Source organism: Nerophis lumbriciformis, linkage group LG18, assembly GCF_033978685.3.
Source record: "Nerophis lumbriciformis linkage group LG18, RoL_Nlum_v2.1, whole genome shotgun sequence".
Lineage (NCBI taxonomy): Eukaryota > Metazoa > Chordata > Actinopteri > Syngnathiformes > Syngnathidae > Nerophis > Nerophis lumbriciformis.
The window spans coordinates 33,787,501-33,807,500 of NC_084565.2; the positions used below are offsets into that span (position 1 = coordinate 33,787,501).

General features: G+C 38.5%; 1 protein-coding gene across 4 annotated transcripts in view; it reads left to right on the forward strand.

The window, feature by feature from the left end:
- The window catches only part of osbpl1a (oxysterol binding protein-like 1A), a 142,837-nt gene that overhangs the window by 9,838 nt on the left and 112,999 nt on the right, over nt 1-20,000 (forward strand). For all 4 annotated transcript variants that reach the window (XM_061978166.2, XM_061978168.2, XM_061978165.2 and 1 more), the window contains exons 2-9: nt 109-238; nt 308-393; nt 459-533; nt 644-755; nt 840-925; nt 4,833-4,977; nt 8,605-8,672; nt 17,824-17,868. In XM_061978166.2, coding sequence (XP_061834150.2) covers nt 109-238; nt 308-393; nt 459-533; nt 644-755; nt 840-925; nt 4,833-4,977; nt 8,605-8,672; nt 17,824-17,868 — 747 coding nt within the window. The remainder of the gene's footprint in view (nt 1-108; nt 239-307; nt 394-458; nt 534-643; nt 756-839; nt 926-4,832; nt 4,978-8,604; nt 8,673-17,823; nt 17,869-20,000) is intronic.

Sequence of the window (20,000 nt, forward strand, 5' to 3'; positions counted from 1 at the left end):
TGCACTGGAGCCTGGCCAAACTATGAAAAAAACTGCGACTTATCGTCCGAAAAATACGGTAATTGTCTTCTAAAATGTTTAATGTTTTTTTTGTGTTTTCATGTTCAGGTATCCATGGAGGAGCTGGAACCGGACGAGCAGTTCCTGCGCTGCGCCAGGAATGGAGACCTAGCCGGCCTTCAGAGGCTCCTCTTGTCCAAAATCAAAGGAGAGGCGGAGTTCAGCATCAACTGTAAAGGTATGTCATAATAAAAATGACGTCCTTCCGCTGTCACTCGTCGTTTTTTGTATTTTTTGTATCGCCCAGGTAAGAGTAAGTCTAACCTGGGATGGACGCCTCTCCACTTGGCCTCCTACTTTGGACACGCCAACGTCGTGGAGGAGCTACTTAAGGTAGCCTTTCTTCTTATTCGTCAAAAAGTTGAACAATAACCAACAACGCCCGTGAACGCTGACAGGCTGGAGCGGACGTCAACTTGCCAAACAACATCGGCGATACTCCCCTGCACAAAGCCGCGTTCACGGGAAGAAAGGTACCTGAACGCATCACCGAGCGGCTCTTCTTCCCGCTCTGTGCGTGCGATTGCATGTGTTCACCCGCTGAGTCAATCAATCAATCAATCAATCATCCCGTACGGATCAGGAGGTTGTCATGCTGCTGCTGCACTACGGCGCGTGCGCCACCGTCATCAACGGGACGGCTCGGATCCCCAAAGACGTCACCCAGAGTGCGGAGATCAGGAGCATGCTGGAAGGTGAGGCGTTCAGAAAACACGGAAAACTCAGTCATCACCCGACGGGGCGACGTACTGTTTTGTTTCTATTTTCGCCGGCGACAGCGGCCGAGAGGACCGAAGAAAGGAAGCGAGAGGAGAAACTTCTGGAAGCGGCACGAGAAGGCGATTTATCAACTCTAACCGAGCTGGTTAGTGCTGCATGCTAATGACAACACCTTCCATACGGCATGTTAAACACCGCCAGCATCAGAACATCACACATTATACTAGTGTTGTAACTAGAGATGTCCGATAATGGCTTTTTTGATATTTGATATTGTCCAACTCTTCATTACCGATTCCGATATCAACCGATACCGATATACACATTAATGGAATTAACACATTATTATGCCTAATTTTGTTGTGATGCCCCACTGGATGCATTAAACAATATAACAACGTTTTCCAAAATAAATCAACTCAAGTTATGGAAAAAAGTGCATTATTTTTTTTTAACATGCCTCAAAACAGCAGCTTGGAATTTGGGACATGCTCTCCCAGTGAAGTTGGCACGTTGTGTAAATAGTAAATAAAAACAGAATACAATGATTTGCAAATCCTTTTCAACTTATATTCAATTGAATAGACTGCAAAGACAAGATATTTAATGTTCCAACTGAGAAACTTTTTTTTTTGCAAGTAATCATTAACTGAGAATTTAATGGCAGCAACTTATTGCAAAAAAGTTGTCACAGGGGCATTTTTACCACTGTGTTACATGGCCTTTCCTTTTAACAACACTCAGTAAACGTTTGGGAACTGAGGAGACCAATTTTTGAAGGTTTTCAGGTGGAATTCTTTCCCATTCTTGCTTGATGTACAGCTTAAGTTGTTCAACAGTCCGGGGTCTCTGTTGTGGTATTTTAGGCTTCATAATGCGCCACACATTTTCAATGGGAGACAGGTCAGGACTACAGGCAGGCCAGACTAGTACCCGCACTATTTTACTACAAAGCCACACTGTTGTAACACGTGGCTTGGCATTGTCTTGCTGAAATAAGCAGGGGCGTCAATGATAACATTGCTTGGATGGTGTCGGAGGCAGATATTTACATATATCCGAATTTAAGTGTTACTTCTTTTATTTCATAATCGTATTACAAAACAGCTAGTGTTTTTCTTCCAATTGTGGTCTTTTGGTTGTCTGCAAATACTGTGTGCTAACCTTGAATATGGAATGTAAGAAAGAGAGATACTCCTTCTTCTTATCTATTCTTATGTCCAGGTGCGGAGGACAATGGGCATGTGTTTGGGCTGGAGGGACAAGACTGCGAGGGTGGGAGGGAGAGAGACTTGATAGAATAGGAGGTTTCCATTTTGGAGGGAAGACCATCTTAGCTGCGTGATTGAATGTTCTATGCTGGACTGGTCTCAGTATATTTACAAAGCTTTGCAAATATATTACAAAATACCTATTCTGTCTCTGGTGGTTCTTTTACTCAGCTTTAAGTGTCGAAAAGAGCTTGGGAGCGACCAGAAACTTGAATTCCCTGGGAGGAACAACTGGTCCAAACGCAACAATGGCAACATATGTTGCTCCAAAACCTGTATGTACCTTTCAGCATTAATGGCGCCTTCACAGATGTGTAAGTTACCCATGCTGGATCGGCCCTAGGAGCCGTGGGATTGATGGCAACTTTCAATCTTTAAAATAATTTTTGAAAAATCAATCTTGTTGTAGTTAATTTTGTGGCGAGTTTGGTCCGTTTTACAAGATAATAAAGCCACAAATCATATGGGATATTAACTTCGCTGAATGCCTATTTTTTTTTATTACACACACACCGAGCACACACTAGCAGAAATGTAGATTTGCTCCTATGCCTGGGCACTAATACACCCTCATACTATCACAGATGCTGGCTTTTGAACTTTGCGCCGAGAACAATCCGGATAATTATTTTCCTCTTTGTTCCGGAGGACACGACATTCGCAGTTTCCATAAACAATTTGAAATGCGGACTCGTCAGACCACAGAACACTTTAGATGAGCAGGCGAAGTTTCTGGGTGTTGTTGATAAATGGCTTTCGCGTTGCATTGTAGAGTTTTAACTTGCACTTACAGATGTAGCGATGAACTGTAGTTACTGACAGTGGTTTTCTGAAGTGTTCTTGAGCTCATGTGGTGATATCCTTTACACACCGATGTCGCTTTTTGATGCAGTACTGCCTGAGGGATCCAAGGTCTGTGATATCCTCGCTTACGTGCAGTGATTTCTCCAGATTCTCTGAACCTTTTGATGATATTACGGACCGTAGATGGTGAATCCCTAAATTCCTTCCAATAGCTAGCTGAGAAATGTTGTTCTTAAACTGTTGGACAATTTGCTCACGCATTTGTTCACAAAGTGGTGACCCTCGCCCCATCCTTGTTTGTGAACGACTGAGCATTTCATGGAAGCTGCTTTTATACCCAATCATGGCACCCACCTGTTCCCAATTACCCTGTTCACCTGTGCGATGTTCCAAAGAAGTGTTTGATGAGCATTCCTCAACTTTTTCAGTCTTTTTTGCCCCATGTGCCAGCTTTTTTGAAACATGTTGCAGGCATCAAATTCCAAATGAGCTAATATTTCATACACTGACATCCTTCAGCAAAAATGAACAGGAAGTTTGCAATTCCCCCTTCAAAACAAAAGTTTTGTAAAAACAGTCACCTTTGCCTCTTTGAGCTGTAATTTTACCCCCTTAACATGCTTCAAAACTCACCAAACTGGACACACACATCAGGACTGGCAAAAATTGCGATCTAATAAAAAAAAACAACCCCAAAACTCAAAATTGCGCTCTAGCGCCCCCTAGGAATAAAACACAGACAAAACTGCCTGTAACTTCCAGTAAGAATGTCGTAGAGACATGAAACAAAACCCTCTATGTAGGTCTCACTGAGACCTAGATTTCATACACTGACATTTTTCAGCAAAAATCAACAGGAATTTTGCAATTCCCCCTTCTAAACAAAAGTTTTGTAAAAACAGTCACCTTTGCCTCTTTGAGTTATAATTTGACCCCCTTAACATGCTTCAAAACTCACCAAACTGGACACACACATCAGGACTGGCAAAAATTGTGATCTAATAAAAAAAACAACCCCAAAACTCAAAATTGCGCTCTAGCGCCCCCTAGGAATAAAACACAGACAAAACTGCCCCTAGGAAGAAAACACAGACAAAACTGCCTGTAACTTCCAGTAGGAATGTCGTAGAGACATGAAACAAAAACCTCTATGTAGGTCTCACTTAGACCTAGATTTCATACACTGACATCCTTCAGCAAAAATCAACAGGAAGTTTGCAATTCCCCCTTCAAAACAAAAGTTTTGTAAAAACAGACACCTTTGCCTCTTTGAGCTATAATTTTACCCCCTTAACATACTTCAAAACTCACCAAACTGGACACACACATCAGGACTGGCAAAAATTGCAATCTAATAAAAAAAACAAAAAAAAAACTCAAAATTGCGCTCTAGCGCCCCTTAGGAATAAAACAACAACATTTCTCAACCAGCTGTTCACCTGTGCGATGTTCCAAAGAAGTGTTTGATGAGCATTCCTCAACCTTTTCAGTCTTTTTTGCCCCATGTGCCAGCTTTTTTGAAACATGTTGCAGGCATCAAATTCCAAATGAGCTAATATTTGCAAAAAATAACAACGTTTTCCAGTTCAAATGTTAAGTATCTTGTCTTTTGCAGTCTATTCAATTGAATATAAGTTGAAAAGGATTTGCAAATCATTGTATTCTGTTTTTATTTACTATTTACACAGCGTGCCAACTTCACTGGTTTTAAGTTTTGTAGATTGTCATGTCTTCAGAGTTGTTTAGAAATATATTGTGGAGTACTATCTACCCATCTACTCTACCTAGTAGCTACCAAACAATCTATAGTATAACTTATTTACTTAAACATGGGAATCCCATAAAATAAACATCCAACTCAAACCGAGTGTCTAAAAATCCTATTGAAGATATGCCGACTCGGGGTAATAAAAACCTCTGGGACTCGACAGAAGCATCTGTGTGAGTGTTTTTATTATTTCTGTGTGATCACCCCAGCTGAACAAGAAGAAGGCGCCCGACATCCAGTGCACAGACCTGCTGGGGAACACTCCTCTGCACTGTGCAGCCTATCGAGGTCAGACGCAGTGTGCCGCCAAGCTGTTGAGGGGCGGCGCTCGTCCCGACGTCAAGAACAAGAATGGTAATGCGTGATCTTTTTTTGTGTTTCTATACATCGTAAAAGTAGATATTGATTTTACTCCTAAGTTCTGGGAAAAAAAAGTATCCCTAATTAACATGGTGGTCAGCCATGGTTTTTGTTTATGTTTGACCGGAACATTTTGGGGGTATTTCTGGTTTCCCAGCATAGAATTAGTGAAGTGAATTATATTTATTACTATTATACTATTTTCTCTAGTGACTCAAAGCGCTTTACATAGTGAAACTCAATATCTAAGTTACATTTAAACCAGTGTGGGTGGCACTGGGAGCAGGTGGGTAAAGTGTCTTGCCCAAGGACACAACGGCAGTGACTAGGATGGCGGAAGCGGGGATCGAACCTGGAACCCACCGAGCTATAACTATATAATTAGGGACAATTTAACACCATGTTTGTGGCAAATGTTAAAGGGGAACTGCACTTTTTTGCCTATCATTCACATTCCTTACGTAAGACAAGAACACATGTTTTTTTTAATGCATTCTAAATCGTAAATAAATGTAAGCAAAAGTCAGCTAACAATGGAGTCAATGGAAGTCTATTCCACCTATGCAGCGCTCTAAAAGTTGTATATACACGCTGTAAGTGTATACTGTATGTAACGTAGTAACAGGCAGATTCATATAAACATGTGATATTTACATATTTTGCCCATTTTAGGCATATGGTGGCATATTAATTTCACAAACGTATGCTTTTTCCTTCGACAACAACAAATCTACTACTCACAGCATACTTCGTGAGAGACAACAAAGAATACTTTGGGACAATTGGTGATCCAGAACCTTATATTTTTGAGCCTGAATATATGGAGGATGAGCAAGTTATTGAAGCTGTGGGCTAAGCAGATGCAGCTTTAGTGAAACACTTGGCGTCGTGTAATGTGTCAGTATTGCTAAGTGCTGAACAAGATTTAGAAATTATGAACATACTAAAACAATCACTTAATGTACAATGTCTGCTCATACTGGGATGTTCATATATTCCTGTTTAGAAAAAGGATTAATCACAATGCTCGCAAAGGGTTAAAAGTATATACTGTATGTAACGTAGTAACAGGCACAGTCAGAGAAACATTATATATTTACGTATTTTGCCCATTTTAGGCATATGGCGGCGTATTAATTTCACAAACGTATCACAACGTTCGCTTTTCCCTTACACAACAACAAATCTACTACTCACGGCATACTTCGTGAGAAACAACAAAGAATACTTTGGGACAAATGGTGATCCAGAACATTACATTTTTGAGCCTGAATATATGGAGGATGAGCAAGTTATCAAAGCTGTGTGCTAAGCAGATGCAGCTTTAGTGAAACACTTGGCGTCGTGTAATGTGTCAGTATTGCTAAGTGCTGAACAAGATATAGAAATTATGAACATACTAAAACAATCACTTACTGTACAATGTCTGCTGACACTGGGAAGTTCATATATTCCTGTTTAGAAAAAGGATTAATCACAATGCTCGCAAAGGGTTAAAAGTATATACTGTATGTAACGTAGTAACAGGCACAGTCAGAGAAACATTATATATTTACGTATTTTGCCCATTTTAGGCATATGGCGGCGTATTAATTTCACAAACGTATCACAACGTTCGCTTTTCCCTTACACAACAACAAATCTACTACTCACGGCATACTTCGTGAGAGACAACAAAGAATACTTTGGGACAAATGGTGATCAAGAACCTTATATTTTTGAGCCTGAATATATGGAGGATGAGCAAGTTATTGAAGCTGTGGGCTAAGCAGATGCAGCTTTAGTGAAACACTTGGCATTATGTAATGTGTCAGTATTGCTAAGTGCTGAACAAGATATAGAAAATATGAACATACTAAAACAATCACTTCCTGTACAATGTCTGCTCACACTGGGATGTTCATATATTCCTGTTTAGAAAAAGGATTCATCATAATGCTCGCAAAGGGTAAAAAAAAATGTTGCCGCAAACAGCCATCTTTTTGTGTCTTTCTCGTCAAAGTTGAACAACGTCTCGGTTTATGGCCACAACCTTCTACTATCCAGGTGAGAGGCATGATTTATAATCTAGAATGAACTTTTACCAACTTAAAGGGAATGCAACATCACCGGCTCAATATGTCAATATAGCAACATTAGCTAGATAGCTCTCTGTGATCATTTGTTTTGTCTGGCTGCCCTGATGGAACCATTGCTGCGGGTTACGTGAGAGATTCCTGGGATAAATGGAGAATCATGTGCCTCTCAGTCCTTTCCATCGAACACGTGGAATACATCTACCTATTTGGAACCGTGATCGCGGGGCACCTGCTGATTGGGCTGGGCATTGCTCTGATGTATCGTCAAATTCGTAAGACGATGGCAGCCACTCAAGGAGCCCAAAGGCTGTTCGTCGTCGCAATGGAAGGTTTTGGCCGGGCTGTGGCATCACAGACTGGGGCGGTTTCTGAACTGAATCGCAAGATGGATCACATCATGGAAAAGCTGGATACGAGGGCCAGCATGGACGATTAGAACAGACAAGCCATTGTAATGTCTGCTCGCGGAAAAACAAAAATCCTAATCTACGATTTGACTCCCTCGAATGGCCTTAAAGCTCCAACAACAGGAGCAGGCTGTTCTGAAAACATCCCCGAGGACACCTCAATGATGGACGCTTTTGACCTCCCTACCTCCTCAACGACACCTGGAGTCGAACTTTGCAGAACGGCCCCAGGCCTATGAACATGAACACTACATCAACACACCCGAGACAATTGGCACATACACACACACACACACACCACCATCGCTTGATTCCCCTTCGGGATGATGGACGGCTGGCAGCGCTTCATAGCAGCAGTCGACCTCCAGGGTCCCAACTCACCACCCTCTGTTGCGAGTTGTCGTGATTAAATGTAACATGTTTATGTGTGCGTGGCGTGGAGGTTTTTTCCCACTCCAGACTGGGCCCCCTTCCCCAGCGTTTTACCTTTTTCTTATCTTTTACGGGGCGCCTTTGGCGACCCATCAGCGTTCCTGTTCTGTAACCCTGTACACTGTTTGTCTAATTTTGAACGGGTTTGTGCTGAAAACATAGTTTTGTTGTACTTGTTGCAATGACAATAAAGACCTATCCTATCCTATCCTAATTCGGGATGTTTCTGACTTGAATTGCAGCATTAGGGACATTCTAATTGTTAGCTTTTCAAGAAATGGAACACTAGTTTTTATTTTGGAGGCTTATTTTCTCAATATATGTACAAACAGAAGCCATTATTTGTTTGACTGGAAAATTGGGGGGATATATTTGGTCTTACCAGAGACGTTTTAATGCCCCGTTGCCCGAATGTTCGAGTTAGCCACTTGAGTGTCAAGAGAGAGTTTTGACGCTCACTGTCCAAAAAAACTGTTTCTAAAATCAGTTTCTCCATTCCTGAACAGAAATTGCAAATCAGTCAGATAAGATCTATGAAATGTTTTGTACTTTTTGATGAAACAGTTCCTGACAGTGATCGGCCCTGTGACTCAGTGGTGGCGTAAAGGCCGATTATGTTATGTCTCACAGCCGTCATTCGCCTTCACGCCAATCAAGCAGGCGAGTGTTGTGAGTTCCTGCTGACGCTTGGTATGATCTTTCAGGCCAGACCGCGTTGGACCTGGCTAGCGATGGCGCCATGAAGCAGCTGTTGGAGGGCAACACTCACCCGGTGAGTGTACTAGGGCCCCAAAAAATTGGGAATTTAGATTTTCCTGCCATTTAAATAAATAAGACATCATTGTGGAGATCTTGCTCCTCCGGGTTCTCTGGACCACCAACGACGGACATGACAGCCGTGTTCATCTTTGCGAACAATGATTTATTTTGCAATAAGTTGTGCTTTTCAGCCATGTTAAAGTTTCTCTCGCTCGTTCTCCACCATCAACAACCTCCTCTCCTTCCCGACTGCTGCCTTTAACATAGGGACAGGTGATCAGACAAACACTCACAGCTGTGTCATCTACGCACCTGTCACTAATCTCGAAGCCGATCCTGACACACCCCGCTTCGCTGTAGGTCCGCAGGCCACGCCCCCCCACAATCATAAATGTTAGTATAAAATAAAATAGCCGTGAAAGTTCAATATTAAGGTTGCTTGAATTAAATGATGGTAACAATGTCCCCCTAACTAGAGTTATGATTAAAAAATACAAAATGCTTTGTTCCACATGGATAGCGGCAAACCTAACTTGGAAAACTTCACTCAACATGGACGTCATAACGTCATCTAAGCTCACCTGCAAGCATTTGCTCACAACATCAGCATTTTGAACAATAATTAGGTAATAAAAGAAATGTAAACATATTAAATCTAATTGCCCATAACTGTGGTGCGTTCAAAGACCCTTGATTAAAGTTAGAAACCGACTTAACTCCCAAGAGATGCACTAATAATAACATCATCATAATAATGATGATGTATTATGACTTGTCTACTGATGCTAATCCAATATGTATCAACTGTACTTTACTCTCTGACGTAAAGGAAATCTGGACACATTTACAATCATATTTAAGCTGTATGATTAGTCTGTATGTGTATTGGTAGTTTTCTAATCAAGTAGTCAAACAAAATTATTTGTTTAGTTTCTTAGAAGGCATATGGCGGCGTATTAATTTCACAAACGTATCACAACGTTTGCTTTTCCTTTCGACAACAACAAACCTACTACTCATGGCGTATTTCGTGAGAGACAAAAAAAGAATACTTTTGGACAAATGGTGATCCAGAACATTATATTTTTGAGCCTGAAATATGGAGGATGAGCAAGTCATCAAAGCTGTGTGCTAAGCAGATGCAGCTTTAGATGACATCATAACGTCATCTAAGCTCACCTGCAAGAATTCGCACACAGCATCAACATTTTAAACAATAATTAGGTAATAAAAGAAAAGTAAACATATATTAAATGTACCTGTAGCAGCATCTAATTGCCCATAACTGTGGTGCGTTTGAAGACCCTTGATTAAAGTTATAAACCGACTTAACTCCCAAGAAATGCACTAATAATAACATAATCATAATAATGATGATAATTTATGACTTGTCTACTGATACTAATCCAATATGTATCAACTCATCTGTACTTTACTCTCTGACGTAAAGGAAATCTGGACACATTTATAATCATATTTAAGCTATGTAATTAGTCTGTATGTGTATTGGTAGTTTTCTAATCAAGTAGTCAAACAAAATTATTTGTTTAGTTTCTTAGAAGGCATATAGGGGCGTATTAATTTCACAAACGTATCACGTTTGCTTTTCCTTTCGACAACAACAAACCTACTACTCATGGCGTATTTTGTGAGAGACAAAAAAAGAATACTTTGGGACAAATGGTGATCCAGAACATTATATTTTTGAGCCTGAAAATATGGAGGATGAGCAAGTCATCAAAGCTGTGTGCTAAGCAGATGCAGCTTTAGATGACATCATAACGTCATCTAAGCTCACCTGCAAGAATTCGCACACAGCATCAACATTTTGAACAATAATTAGGTAATAAAAGAAAAGTAAACATATATTAAATGTACCTGTAGCAGCATCTAATTGCCCATAACTGTGGTGCGTTCGAAGACCCTTGATTAAAGTTATAAACCGACTTGACTCCCAAGAGATGCACTAATAATAACATAATCGTAATAATGATGATGAATTATGACTTGTCTACTGATACTAATCCAAAATGTATCAACTCATCTGTACTTTACTCTCTGACGTAAAGGAAATCTGGACACATTTACAATCATATTTAAGCTATATGATTAGTCTGTATGTGTATTGGTAGTTTTCTAATCAAGTAGTCAAACAAAATTATTTGTTTAGTTTCTTAGAAGGCATATAGGGGCGTATTAATTTCACAAACGTATCACATTTGCTTTTCCTTTCGACAACAACAAACCTACTACTCATGGCGTATTTCGTGAGAGACAAAAAAAGAATACTTTGGGACAAATGGTGATCCAGAACATTATATTTTTGAGCCTGAAAATATGGAGGATGAGCAAGTCATCAAAGCTGTGTGCTAAGCAGATGCAGCTTTAGATGACATCATAATTTCATCTAAGCTCACCTGCAAGAATTCGCACACAGCATCAACATTTTGAACAATAATTAGGTAATAAAAGAAAAGTAAACGTATATTAAATGTACCTGTAGCAGCATCTAATTGCCCATAACTGTGGTGCGTTCGAAGACCCTTGATTAAAGGTATAAACCGACTTAACTCCCAAGAGATGCACTAATAATAACATAATCATAATAATGATGATGCATTATGACTTGTCTACTGATACTAATCCAATATGTATCAACTCATCTGTACTTTACTCTCTGACGTAAAGGAAATCTGGACACATTTACAATCATATTTAAGCTATATGATTAGTCTGTATGTGTATTGGTAGTTTTCTAATCAAGTAGTCAAACAAAATTATTTGTTTAGTTTCTTAGAAGGCATATGGCGGCGTATTAATTTCACAAACGTATCACAACGTTTGCTTTTCCTTTCGACAACAACAAACCTACTACTCATGGCGTATTTCGTGAGAAACAAAAAAAGAATACTTTTGGACAAATGGTGATCCAGAACATTATATTTTTGAGCCTGAAAATATGGAGGATGAGCAAGTCATCAAAGCTGTGTGCTAAGCAGATGCAGCTTTAGATGACGACATAACATCATCTAAGCTCACCTGCAAGAATTCGCACACAGCATCAACATTTTGAACAATAATTAGGTAATAACAGAAAAGTAAACGTATATTAAATGTACCTGTAACAGCATCTAATTGCCCATAACTGTGGTGCGTTCAAAGACCCCTGATTAAAGTTATAAACCGACTTAACTCCCAAGAGATGCACTAATAATAACATCATCATAATAATGATTATGTATTATGACTTGTCTACTGATACTAATCCAATATGTATCAACTCATCTGTACTTTACTCTCTGACGTAAAGGAAATCTGGACACATTTACAATCATATTTAAGCTATATGAATAGTCCGTATGTGTATTGGTAGTTTTGTAATCAAGTAGTCAAACAAAATTATTTGTTTAGTTTCCTAGAAGGCATATGGCGGCGTATTAATTTCACAAACGTATCACAACGTTTGCTTTTCCTTTCGACAACAACAAACCTACTACTCATGGCGTATTTCGTGAGAGACAAAAAAAGAATACTTTTGGACAAATGGTGATCCAGAACATTATATTTTTGAGCCTGAAAATATGGAGGATGAACAATTCATCAAAGCTGGGTGCTAAGCAGATGCAGCTTTAGATGACATCATAACGTCATCTAAGCTCACCTGCAAGAATTCGCACACAGCATCAACATTTTGAACAATAATTAGGTAATAACAGAAAAGTAAACGTATATTAAATGTACCTGTAACAGCATCTAATTGCCCATAACTGTGGTGCGTTCAAAGACCCCTGATTAAAGTTATAAACCGACTTAACTCCCAAGAGATGCACTAATAATAACATCATCATAATAATGATGATGTATTATGACTTGTCTACTGATACTAATCCAATATGTATCAACTCATCTGTACTTTACTCTCTGACGTAAAGGAAATCTGGACACATTTACAATCATATTTAAGCTATATGAATAGTCCGTATGTGTATTGGTAGTTTTGTAATCAAGTAGTCAAACAAAATTATTTGTTTAGTTTCCTAGAAGGCATATGGCGGCGTATTAATTTCACAAACGTATCACAACGTTTGCTTTTCCTTTCGACAACAACAAACCTACTACTCATGGCGTATTTCGTGAGAGACAAAAAAAGAATACTTTTGGACAAATGGTGATCCAGAACATTATATTTTTGAGCCTGAAAATATGGAGGATGAACAATTCATCAAAGCTGGGTGCTAAGCAGATGCAGCTTTAGATGACATCATAACGTCATCTAAGCTCACCTGCAAGAATTCGCACACAGCATCAACATTTTGAACAATAATTAGGTAATAAAAGAAAAGTAAACGTATATTAAATGTACCTGTAGCAGCATCTAATTGCCCATAACTGTGGTGCGTTCGAAGACCCCTGATTAAAGTTAGAAACCGACTTAACTCCCAAGAGATGCAGTAATAATAACATAATCATAATAATGATGATGAATTATGACTTGTCTACTCATACTAATCCAATATGTATCAACTCATCTGTACTTTACTCTCTGACGTAAATGAAATCTGGACACATTTATAATCATATTTAAGCTATGTGATTAGTCTGTATGTGTATTGGTAGTTTTCTAATCAAGTAGTCAAACAAAATTATTTGTTTAGTTTCTTAGAAGGCATATGGCGGTGTATTAATTTCACAAACGTATCACAACGTTTGCTTTTCCTTTCGACAACAACAAACCTACTACTCATGGCGTATTTCGTGAGAGACAAAAAAAGAATACTTTTGGACAAATGGTGATCCAGAACATTATATTTTTGAGCCTGAAAATATGGAGGATGAGTAAGTCATCAAAGCTGTGTGCTAAGCAGATGCAGCTTTAGATGACATCATAACGTCATCTAAGCTCACCTGCAAGAATTCGCACACAGCATCAACATTTTGAACAATAATTAGGTAATAAAAGAAAAGTAAACGTATATTAAATGTACCTGTAGCAGCATCTAATTGCCCATAACTGTGGTGCGTTCGAAGACCCTTGATTAAAGTTATAAACCGACTTAACTCCCAAGAGATGCACTAATAATAACATAATCATAATAATGATGATGAATTATGACTTGTCTACTGATCCTAATCCAAAATGTATCAACTCATCTGTATTTTACTCTCTGACGTAAAGGAAATCTGGACACATTTATAATCATATTTAAGCTATGTGATTAGTCTGTATGTGTATTGGTAGTTTTCTAATCAAGTAGTCAAACAAAATTATTTGTTTAGTTTCTTAGAAGGCATATGGCAGCGTATTAATTTCACAAACGTATCACAACGTATGCTTTTCCCTTCGACAACAACAAACCTACTACTCATGGCGTACTTCGTGAGAGACAACAAAGAATACTTTGGGACAAATGGTGATCCAGAACATTATATTTTTGAGCCTGAAAATATGGAGGATGAGCAAGTCATCAAAGCTGTGTGCTAAGCAGATGCAGCTTTAGATGACATCATAATGTCATCTAAGCTCACTTGCAAGCATTCGCTCACAGCATCAACATTTTGAACAATAATTAGGTAATAAAAGAAAAGTAAACGTATATTAAATGTACTTGTGGCAGCATAACTGTGGTGCGTTCAAAGACTCTTTATTAAAGTTACAAACCTACGTAACTCCCAGGAGATGCACTAATAATAACATCGTCATAATAAAAATTATGAATTATGACTTGTCTCCTGATATTAATCCAATATGTATCAACTCATCTGTACTTTACTCTCTGATATAAAGGAAATCTGGACAGATTTAAGTTATGATTACTTAAAATCAGTTTGTATGTGTATTGGTAGTTTTCTAATCAAGTAGTCAAACAAAATTAATTGTTTAGTTTCTTAGAAGCTCGGACATCTCAAAAGACAGGTCACATTGTTTATTGTTGTTGTTGTTTATTGAGTATGTCATAGTTAGTTCCATATCATACATGTAGTACATAATATACATACACATCTCCAGTGAACAGTCTCGTGCTCAGTGGCAATATTATAATTTCACAAAAATGAAAAGAAAATTGAATTAAGAACATAACATTTAATTAAATCAAACATACTGTATCTCATAAGGGTAATGGGATGAAGTATACACTTTTTGAATCCCACCCTCTTTTATATAGTTACTTTAACTAATATCCAGTTTCTTCTGAACCACATTGTATCACATTCATCTGCATCCAAATAACTCAATTTGCCCAGAACATTGTGCTTACAATTCTCAATATATCAACATAAGTAAGTCATATAAGTCATTCATACTTGTCAGTTTCAAACACTGATTACATCTATTAAACAAGACAAGAGGCAAAGAATTAAAGAGAGACAGAATTACATTTGGACTCAATTGAGGAGAAATGCCTGGACACACTGTATTCTTGTACAGTCTCCAGCACGCTCTGCCAAAAGATTGCATGCCTCCTTCTTTTATTTTGGACCCTCCCCAACCAAATGGCCACCTTGGTTTCCAAAGGACAAAGGTTGCAAAAAGTTCACAGAAAAGGTCGTAAACAATTCCCAGGAAAGGTCCGTTCAAAAAGAGTTCGTAAAATAGCTTAAAAAGACGTTCGTAAAATACTTCAAAAAGAGGTCGTCTGGAAATTGGGCAGATCCTGTCATCTCTCCGCTCTGAAGTCCTTGGGCCAGAACAACATCCTTCTGTTGATTACCATACATAAAAGAACACAGGAACACCTTCATCTTGCCCCCCCCCCACACACACACACACACACACACACACACACACACAGTGGAGTTTTACGAGCCTTCCTCTTGGTAGGTTTCAAAGACAGCTTTTGTCCTCTTGTCAGGAACTCAATGTAATACAAAGTTTTTGTGATAATTTAGAAACAATTATTCTAACAATACTCATATTCAAAATAAGCCTAGACCTCACTATACCAAACCAAAATATTAGATTCTTACAATTTCTTAAAGTTCTCAATATTTGAAGTGTTTGAGTTCATCACTCAGGATGTTCCATATTTTCACCCCACAGACTGAGACACAAAACATTTTCCTTGTGCTAAGTGCTAAAGCGTGTTTATATTTTGCCGTTCCTCTGAAGTTATACCCTACATCACTTTCTATGAATAAACTTGTATTCACAGGCAATTGATAACTTCTTGCTTTAAACATGATAAGCCCTGTCAAATATTCTACTAAATCAGGACATTTTAAACAGTTTTGACATTAAAAATAAGCTATTTGCGTGCTCCTTGAACCCCACATTATGGATAATTCCAAGTGCCCGTTTTTGTAAAAGTGTTAAGGGATGTATGTTGGTTTTATAATTATTTCCTCAAACTTCTGCACGGTAACTTAAGTAAGGATAAATGAGTGAATAGTAGAGCACACTTGCCAACCCTCCCGGATTTTCCGGGAGACTCCCGAAATTCAGCGCCTCTCCCGAAAACCTCCCGGGACAAATTTTCTCCCGAAAATCTCCCGAAATTCAGGCAAAGCTGGAGGCCACGCCCCCTCCAGGTTTATTGTTAGGCAGTTTCATTAACGTCCTCCCAGCACGGCAACAACACACAACAACAGCAGTCATGTTTTCGTCTACCGTAAAGCAGTTTGTCTGCCGTAAACAGCAATGTTGTGACACTCTTAAACAGGACAATACTGCCATCTACTGTACATGCATATGTGACAATAACATCTAGGGCTTTTAGAGAGTGCAGTGCACAACTGCGCACGCAACAAGGAGACGAAGCAGAATACATCATCAGAGAGGGTGTTCAGCATGGTTAGAAAAATAGTGACAGAATAGAACAAGGATGGACAATTCAACCCTTAACTCAACAATGAGTAGATGAGTGTTATGTGTGTGTGTATGTGTAAATAAATGAACACTGAAATTCAAGTATTTCTTTTATATATATATATATATATATATATATATATATATATATATATATATATATATATATGAAATACTTGACTTGGGGAATTCTAGCCGTAAATATACTCCTCCCCTCTTAACCACGCCCCCAACCACGCCCCCTACCTCCCGAAATCGGAGGTCTCAAGGTTGGCAAGTATGTAGTAGAGTTGCTGGAGGGATATTCATAGCAAAGTATGTAAAGATGCGTTTTTCTTTATACACTGAACACAAGGTGGGAGGGAGGGAGTAGGCTCAGTTTGGAGGGGGGAGAGAGCGTATGACGCAACTCAGTGGAAAGTGCCCACACTGTGGATAATGGTGCTTTGTTAAATGAGCAACAAAAAAGGACAATAGATACTTTCACAGTCAGGCAATGTGGACAAAGGTCACACACAGGCCAGAATGTGCTTTCCAATATTCTGGCCATTTTAAATTGGATTTGTTTTATTGCAATTTAAAAAAGAAAAAAAAACATTTCGGGAGTTTATCTACATAGGTTCTAGATATGTTAATCCCATCTTTAAAAAGTCCAAAACCTATTTGAGGTTTTTACATGTCTTTTAAAAAGATGCTTTCAACCAAATCCATGTAATATTCAGTTTTATAGTGCGTATCAATATATAAAAAAAAATAAAAAATAAAGTAAACATATCGTGTGTGTGTGTGTGTGTGGGGTTGCGACTCGAGATGTCCGATAATGGCTTTTTTGCCGATATCCGATATTGTCCACTCTTAATTACCGATTCCGATATCAACCGATACATACAGTTGTGGAATTAACACATTGTTATGCCTAATTTTGTTGTATTTATATAATATAATATTTGTAACAGTGTTAAAGTTGTTTGTACGGCCACCCTCAGTGTGACCTGTATGCCTTGCATTCACTTATGTGTGTGAAAAGTCGCAGATATTATCTGATTGGGCCGGCACGCAAAGGCAGTGCCTTTAAGGTTTATTGGCGCTCTGTACTTCTGCCTACGTCCGTGTACGGTAACACTCCGTACAGCGGCGTTTTAAAAAGTCATACATTTTACTTTTTGAAACCGATAATTTCCGTTATTACATTTTAAAGTATTTATCGGCCGATAATATCGGCAGTCCGATGTTATCGGACATCTCTAGTTGCGACATTGAGTTTTGGGTGGGATGGGGGGCCCAGAGTTTGATGTTATGCTCTCGCTCAATGCTTGCTGTGATTTAGTTCCTTAATTTCAAAGTTTCCTCGTGTTTGCAGGGGATGAGACACCGCGCCAAGAAGTTTGAGGGACCTCTCTGGAAGGTAAAGTAGCAGTTTGATTTTAATTAAGTTAAATTAGTATTTTGGCTGACTTTATTTCAGGGGATGCTTTGAAGTCGAACTCACCCTTAAGTCGTGGAATTAAGAAACCCGACCAAAAAATATCAGGAAAGTATGTTTAACTGCAGCATTGTGTCATGAGGCACTTCTGTGCAATCTTCAAAGGAGTTTGGCTTTTTGTGGTGTGACAAATTCCAAAAGAAGGTATGTTGAGGAAGGAGCGTGAAGAGACAGGAAGTTGCATAATATTAAAAAAAATGTAATCTCTATTCACACCAACTTTCATTAACTTTTCACTCACTTAATTTCAAAAAAAATATTTTTACTTTTACATTTCTTAAAAGGGAGCTATGATGATACATTTACAATCGCAGTGTATCCGCTTCATTTTTGTCCACATTTTGTTATGATACAGTATTATTCCAATTTGAACTAAATACATTTTTGTCCTTTCTACACACAATACCCCATAATGACAATGTGAACGTTTTGTTTCGAAATTATTTGCATATTTAATAAAAATAAAGTAAGAAATCACATGTACATAAGTAGAGATGGGAATTGAAACTGCCAAGCTTGTGGTATCGTATTCAAAAAGACTCGAGGCTGTAATTGTTGCCAAAAGTGCATGAACAAAGTATTGAGCAAAGGCTGTGAATACTTATGTACGCTAAATGTGATTTTTTTATTTTTTTCATTTTTTATTTTTTATTCTATTTTTTTAATTGCAAAAAAATTCTAAAAAAAATTTAAAAATAAACTTATCAGCTTGTAAAATTTGGCGGACATAAAATAATGTATTTTATTTTACAATAAGGCTGTAACATAAAATGTGGAAAAAGTGAAGCGCTGTGAATGCATTCCCCATCAGTGTTTTTCAACCACTGTGCCGCGATACAGTCTGGTGTGCCGTGGGAGATTATGTAATTTCACCTATTTGGGTTAAAAATATTTGTTGCAAACCAGTAATTATAATCCGCAAATGTGCCCTTGTTGAGTGTGTGCGCTGTCTAGAGCTCGGCAAAGTAACCGTGTAATACTCTTCCATATCAGTAGGTGGCAGCAGGTAGCTAATTGCTTTGTAGATGTAGGGAACAGCGGGAGGCAGTGTGCAGGTAAAAATGTGTCTAATGCTTAAACCAAAAATAAACAAAAGGTGAGTGCTGCTAAGAAAAGGCATTGAAGCTTAGGGAAGGCTATGCAGAACAAAACTAAAACTGAACTGGCTACAAAGTAAGCAAAAACATTTTTATTTTCCGACATTCAAACAGTGTTACTGTTGAAACTGTAATGTAACAGTGGCCAAAAATATTGAACATGTTAAATAAAATCTCTGCCTCATTTTTAATGAATACTTGAGTTTACTACGCTACTGTATTTTAATGCTGGTCATTGTGGTGGTACTCGGAGAGACAAGTGTTGTCTGATGTGGTACTTGGTGAAAAAGTAGTATTGTCCTCCTCTTCATTGTGTTTTAACTTACAAGGCAGAAAATAAGTAAATATGCTGGAAACAGGGACACATCATCAGTAGCGGTTTGGAAAAAAAAAATTGTGCTTTGTGTCTCTGAGTCTGCATAATAATTCGCCGTCGCTTTATTTGTAGCTTTTTGTGACGACTCACTCCTGAACTCTCCTATGTCCCGTTTGGCGTGCAAGGTGGCAAATGTTTTCACACGAGAGTGTGCCCCGATTTCGTGATGACAGTCTGCGCCGCCGTGTGTCTCTCTCTCAATTCTTGTTAGGCAGATTGCACATCATTGATTAGGCGCAATGATTGGGTAAACACTGTGAAGCGGTGACGACTCACTGAAGTGTGATGTGATCACACAGCGCCGCACAATTAGGACATCAACAGCTTATAGTGACGTACTCGCCATGACGCACAGTGATGCGTTCAAAGCACACATTTCTGACGCCACATGACTGCTGCCCGCATATGGCGCAGTATTGTCACGTAAACATTTGATATGGTCACAGTTAAAATTATATAAATTATTTTTTGTGTTACCTGTTAATTAGTGCTATTTATAAAAAATATATTACATTTAAATAAGATATGAACACATTTACAATAAATTAAGTAATTTGGGTAAAATAAATAAATAAAATAGT